Below are 6,918 nucleotides of genomic sequence, written 5' to 3' on the forward strand. Positions count from 1 at the left end.
TACAAGCTGTTTAGATTGTCAAAAAGCCTGTGTTTTTAGGGTTAATAACAAAGTTTGTGTACTCAGACCAGTAATATTTGGGGTCACAAGTTTTTGCCATGAATATTTTGTGGGTCAGAAGATAAAATGTTTGGGAACCACTGGTCTAATGGGTTAATGGTTCAGTTACTGCTTGGATGAAGTGTGGTGGATGATGCTCAGCTTCTACCACACTAAATTTTATCTGAATACCTATAAAATGAATGAGTTATAGCCATTTTCGTGTTGGTTAATGTAGCTCTAAATGTTAATTTGTTATAGCTGTGTGTTCRGCAACTACCTCCTGAAAGTTTCATTAAAATCTATCCAAYGATTTATGGGATATTTTGCTAACAGACAAATRAAGATGKAACAAATGGCTCRTTGAAGGGAACTGTAACTTGACAAAACGTTTGTCATTGAGTCATTCGATTTTGAATGAGCTACATCATCACGTGTATGTGATGACGTAATCAGGTCACACGGGTGTGTGACTCCATCAGTTAAACTTTATGTTTTAGTGCAACCATTTAGTGTTTGGATTAAGTGTTGGGAATGACTCCCAGCTACTACCACACAAMATTATAGCCCAAAATGCACAAAGTTGTAGCCATTTTTTGTGTTTGCTTCAGTTGCTCAGCTGTGGCAGCCGTCTTGAATGATGTCAACTCCAGAAGTTATTCAGTTATAGATGAACAGCCAGTGATTATTTCCTGAGAGTTTCGTTAAAATCAGTGCAAWGGTTCGTGAAATATTTTGCTTGCACTACAGACAAACAAAAACCCAGGCAAAAACAAAATCCGTTTTTGGTTGCCTCCTCTTTCCACCACTGCTACAACGAAATGGAATACATACCCGGCACGAAAAGGAGATTTATCCACAAAGTGGTCACCAAATATTGAGGATTTCATTCCTTTTCCTCATGTATTTTTCATACCCATACCAGACTGACCTTCACACTTTCTTATTTCTTGCTGCCACCCATTTTGCTCACACTGTACCTCATCATACACCCCTTTAAATGCTCCTTTATTTGCACTTCCGCCCTCCTGCTCTTCTTTCCATGTCATTCAATTTCCCCCGTCCACTCGCCCTTCACTTCTCTCCCTGCAGCTCGTCCTTGTGCTCTCCGGGGGTCTGTRGGAGCGATAATGAAGCGGATAGTTAACAGATATTAGCTCATTGGTGGTGGATTCATTACAGAGCCATGGCTTATGGTGATTATTTACCCATAAATGCGGAAGAGGGGGTGAGGTGGGGGCACAGGATCATGCTCTGTACCAGCAGCTCCAGGCATTTTTTCTGAAGTCACACTGTGTCCCTTCTCCTGACACAAACTCTCCTCTTCTCATTTGCCTTAGCACCTCTCCTTTCACATTCTGTGCCCTCTTCCTGCTCTCCCCTCCATTTTTTCTCACTTTCCTTGTCATTAGACACCCACAATACATGTTCACTTTCTTTCCTTCTCTATCTCTTCTCACCGCCCCCATACCCCCAGTGGTAATTATGAAAAAATCTGTAATAGTGCTCAGAGGAGCTGATAATACCTTTAGCTTAATTAAAGACATTTATGGGATGTAAAGATGTGCAGCCAGGGGTTTTTGTGTACCCACGTCAACCCCTAACTCCTCATGTCTTTGATTTTTCATCTCTTCATTTCTCTGCTCTCTGTTTGAGTTATCTTTTTCTCTGTTTCACACATTATTACACGTGACATGGCTCTTTGTCTTGTTTTATTTTTCTTTTTTCCAAGGGTTAAAAGTTATTTATGCCTTTAATTGTCCAGAAGTTTTTTTTATCATAATGTTCGACTTTCTGTGATGTTTCAACGTTGCTTTGCTGCTACATTTGTCTTAAATAGRTTTAAAAGAAGGTTTATTACACAAATCTGACAAAAAAAATTATGCAAACACTCATTAAAAGTCATCATTTCATCATCATGAAAATGTAAGTCTTTTTAACTGCCAGTACCTCATAACACTAGTATCTCATGTGCGCTAAAAGAGGCAGCTCTCATCAGATTAACCAACTCGCAGCACAATTTGAATAAAAAAAACATCTTGGGAGCTCAGTAATTGTAAATTTCTTACTGTCATTATTGCACTACCATCTGTATGCTATTTTCCACCACATTGCCATCTGCACATAGCTTTTTAATTGCACTGCCATCTGTAGATTGGGTTCTAGTTGTTCAGATTTTGTAAAAATGAAATATTGTATCCCGTGCGCATTATTTAATGCCTTTTGCTCACATTGCAGCCAGGAAGTTGGTTTCAGGAGCCATTCTGGAATCATTAATGGGAAACAAAGTGAGTTAAAGGGTTTTAAAAAAAAAGAAATTATCAACAATTAAGTGAGTTTTACAATAAAACTAAAGAAAYTGAAATTACTGAGAAATAATAGTGTGAAGTCTGAGTTCTGAATAACTTTGCTAAAACGGATTGAAGCTAAAACTGAGTTGTTAAAGTTGAAACAAACAAAACACTAACTAAAAGCTAAACAAGCAAAACACAAACTAAAGATGAGTTAAACGAAACAAAATGCTTGCTAAAGCAAAAAACATCAGCTAAAAGTAGCTAAAAGCTAAAGTACTCTGTTAAGAGAATTGGCCTCCATACTTTTTTGTTTTTAAGCAGTCATGAGGCACAGTGGCAATGCAGCTGCTGCTGATAATAGCTTACCAAAGAGAGAGTGAGATGAAGCCACCAACTTTGTTTATCTGGGTCGTGAGAGGTGAAACGGCTAAAGCCTTATTCCATGCCTACATCTCCCAGAATGCCTTGCWGTTCTGGAGTTCAATGAAATTATCAACATTTTCAGTTTATACTGATCACATGTTTATTATGATATAAACTGTTATTGAATTATTGACCATAGCCCTAATGCAAAAATGGCAAAACTATACTGGAAAGTCRAAAACAATGATCACAGATGGGAATACTGATTCATTATTAATATTTACACAATTAAAGAATTCTTTAGAACAAACCAATTGTAGCTCACAGGTAATGACACAGAACAAAGAAAAACCATCTTAAAGGAAGTTTAATGGTCAGATGAGACATTCAGTGAGTTGTTTGGCCTCAATGAAAAGAGGCAAGTTAGGAAGAATGAAGGTGACGCTGTCAACCACAAGAAACCTGAAAKCRTGTCACCACTGTTAGGAGCTGCGGYGGTTCTGCAGCTGTGGAAATTGAAAAAAATTGGAAATAGTTGTGTTTCTGGACAGCAGTTTCAATGACAGAAGTCACAGATGGTTCAGAAATGATTTAAAGCAGATTTTGAAACATCTTTCCCTCCCTCTACCTTTTGGAAAATATGCAAACGGTTGACCAATAAATTTGACAGGTCTTTGCCAATATCTCTAAGAAAAGTGGTTAAAAATWCAGATATTCAAAAATAAGGTTTTTGCTGGCCTCTGAAAACATCATGGTCAAAGTGCAGCCAGGTTAAAAACACTCCGTTGAATGTTATGTGGATGTAATTTTTCACTTTATGTGAAATTTAATTTACAAAAGCCCACTGGAACAAATTGGAACTTGTGCAGATTAGTGCTAATTTTTATTCTTCCTTCAGCTCCAAATGTATTCTGCATTTGCTCCCATGCCTGTAATGATTGTATGTAAATGTAATACTGGGTGTGTATTATCAGGCTCGTGCACGCATACACATGACTGGAATAATGTCAGGCTTTTCCTGCTGATTATAGATGTGTTTCTGTGCCTCACGTCCTGTTGATGTAAGATGTTCTGCAGAACTTGTTAACATGTCAGTCAGGAACCCCAGTAGGATCCAGAAAAATATGTTGTGCTCTGAGGAGAAACTTAGAAAGGTCACGGTGTTAGAGAGAAAACTGCTGCTCTGAATTTTTTTTTCTTTTCGATAAATGTGTGATGGAGTCTGAGTTCATCCTTTTTCTTATTTTTTCCTGTGCAGCAAATTCCTCTCATGTCAAAATCCCAGGTATGTTTCCTCCAGAAATATATTTGAAACTACTTTTCATACCTTTAAACTTGAAATATTTATGTATCAGCCACATAAAATATGCATAAAAATGAGTCATGTATCAAGAGCGATCATTTATATCCCAGTATATCATTTTTAATCATGTTTACAGCTGCGTTTCATCAAGTTAGGGATGAGTTTAAAGACAGCTTGTTTTCTTGTAATTTATGTTCTTGTGCCATCAGCCACATGTTGGGTTTTAACTCTGGCTTGGAGACAGCAATGAAACAGTTTCAAAAGAAATTTGATTTGTTTTTACATGTAAGCTAATTATTTTAGTTTTACATATCTCAACAGGAAGCTCTTAATGTTAGATTCAGTTGTATAAAAATCGGGTTATTCCAAAAAATATGATTTTAGTGCAAAAGTTATGTTTAAAAATGATTTATTGACTTAATTTAAGCTGAGTTTAATTCCTTATATTTCAAAATTAAGAGTCAAGCTTTAAACATTTAAACAGTGTTGAACATGGTTCTGCTAATCAGCTTACAACTAACAGTGGAACTAAATATTCCGTCAGCAGACCAATTTGCTTCTGCTAAATTAGGTTTGCCAGACTTTAGGTTTGCTAACAGCTAACTAAAAAAACTAACATCAACAGGTTTGTGTCAGTCCCACCAGTCTGTGGTGGGATAATCATCTTCATCTTCACCTGGAAGACGCTATTAGCTGRTGTTAGTTTCAGGATTTTTTTTCTTTTTTTGTGTTAGCTTCCGCCAACCTTGCTTTTTACATGTTTAGCAATTTAGCATTAGCAAAGCTATATTTTTAGTTAGCAGTTTATGTGACAGCAAAGCTAACTTTTTAGTCAACAATGCCCACCACTGCACTTAAATCCCAAAAACAACTTTCAGTCAGTTGGTTCAAGTGTTTTTGACAATTAAATTAAATGAGAAAACATAAGTTTGTCCCATGCTCCCGGAGTACCACCCACAGGAGTCCCCAAGGGACACGGTTGAACGCCCTCTCCAAGTCAACAAAACACGTGTTGACTGGTTGAGCAAACTTGCACAAACCCTCCAGGACCCTGCTGAGGGTGTAGAGCTGGTCCACTGTTTCACAACCAGGACGAAAACCACACTGCTGTTCCTGAATCTGAGATTTGACTATCCGACGGACCCTCCTCTCCAGGACCCCTGAATAAACCTTACCAGGGAGGCTCAGAGGTGTGATCCCCCTATAGTTGGAACACACTCTTCTGTCTCTCTTTTTAAATAGGGGGGTCACCACCCCGGTCTGCAAGTCCAGGGGAACTGCCCCAGATGTCCACGCAATACTGTAGAGTCGCGTCAACCAACACAACCAGGTCCCTGTACAACTGGTGTCAGAGCTTGATCTACTTTGCTGGTAGTGAGTCAAGCTCGTTTCCAGTAAGAGTTGGACTCCGACAAGGTGCCCTTTGTCACTGATTCTGTTCATAACTTTTGTGGACAGAATTTCTAGGCACAGCCAAGGTGTTGAGGGGATGGATTGCATCTCTGCTTTTTGCAGATGATGTGGTCATGTTGGTTTCATCAGATCACGATCTCCAGCATTCGCTGGAGCGGTTCGCAGAGTGTGAAGCAGCCAGGATGAGGATCAGTGCCTCCAAATCCGAGACCATTGTCTTGAGCTGGAAAAGGGTAGGGTGCCTTCTCTGAGGACGTCCTGCCCCAAGTGGAGGAGTTAAAGGGTGTATTCACACCTGACAATTTGCTCCGCTTTAAACGAACCAGAGTTCGTTTCCAGCGTTGGTCCGGACTTTTTGTGCAGGTGTGAATACACTCATGCAAACTCTGGTGCGGATCAAACCGGACCGAGACCTGCTTTTTGAGGTGGTCTCGGTTTGCTTCCAAATGAACTCTGGTGCGGTTCGCTTCAGTTCGCTTCTGGTGTGAATACAAACTGGAACCGAACCAACTGCATAGAACATGCGCCTTTTTGGACTTCACAGGCCACCGTTGCTGAGCTAAATAAACTGAAATCATACCTGTTTCTTCGTCTCCTGCTTAGCAGCTCTGCTGGCAGCAGATAGTGGGTCAGAACTTGTCTCCTTTGGGTCACGGGACACATTTACTGATGTCGCTCCAAAATTAGAATTTCATCGCGAAACCACCATTAAATTAGCTGCTTCTGACATTTTAAATGCCATTGCAGCTGTACTAACAGCATAAATGTGCACATCAGAACAGCAGCACACAGGACTTCCATGTTTTTTTCTGGGTCTGTGTGCTCAGTCCCGCCCCGTCCTTTCTGTCCAGTGGGAACAATGATCATCACCCTCGTGGCTTTGTTTACAAGTTATAGTTCGTTTGCAAAAAAGCACAATGTGAATGCAAACCACACCAAACAAGCGGACCAAAGGACTTTCCTGTTGGGGTCTTGTTCATGAATGAGGGAAGAATGGAGTGGGAGATCGACAGGCAGATTGGTGCTGTATCTGCAGTGATGCAGGCGCTGTACCGGTCTGTCGTGGTGAAGCGGGAGCTGAGCCAGAAGGCGAAGATCTTGATTTACTGGTCGGTCTACGTTCCTACCCTCATCTATGGTCACAAACGTAGGGTAGTTACCGAAAGAACAAGATGCGGCTACAAGAGGCTGAAATGAGTTTCCTCCTCAGGGTGTCTGGGCTCTCACTTAGAGATAGGGTGAGAAGCTTAGTCATCYGGGAGGGACTCAGAGTAGAGCCGCTGCTCCTCCACGTCGAGAGGAGCCAGTTGAGGTGGCTTGAACATCTGGTTAGGATGCCTCCTGGACGCCTCCCTGGTGAGGTGTTCCGGGCACGTCCCACCGGGAGGAGGCCCAGAGGAAGACCCAGAACACACTGGAGGGACTATGTTTCTCAGCTGGCCGACCCCAGATAAGCAGAAGAAAATGGATGGATGGATGGATGGATGGATGGATGGATGGATGGAT

The 6,918-nt window shown here is 40.8% G+C and overlaps 1 protein-coding gene across 1 annotated transcript in view; it reads left to right on the forward strand.

The window, feature by feature from the left end:
• Window positions 1-3,784: 3,784 nt before the first annotated feature.
• Window positions 3,785-6,918, forward strand: part of g6fl (g6f-like) — a 34,292-nt gene continuing 31,158 nt past the window's right edge. The window contains exons 1-2 of the mRNA XM_014013398.1: window positions 3,785-3,803; window positions 3,955-3,981. Of these exons, the coding sequence (XP_013868852.1) occupies window positions 3,785-3,803; window positions 3,955-3,981 (46 nt within the window). The remainder of the gene's footprint in view (window positions 3,804-3,954; window positions 3,982-6,918) is intronic.

Source organism: Austrofundulus limnaeus, unplaced genomic scaffold (assembly GCF_001266775.1).
Source record: "Austrofundulus limnaeus strain Quisiro unplaced genomic scaffold, Austrofundulus_limnaeus-1.0 Scaffold101, whole genome shotgun sequence".
Lineage (NCBI taxonomy): Eukaryota > Metazoa > Chordata > Actinopteri > Cyprinodontiformes > Rivulidae > Austrofundulus > Austrofundulus limnaeus.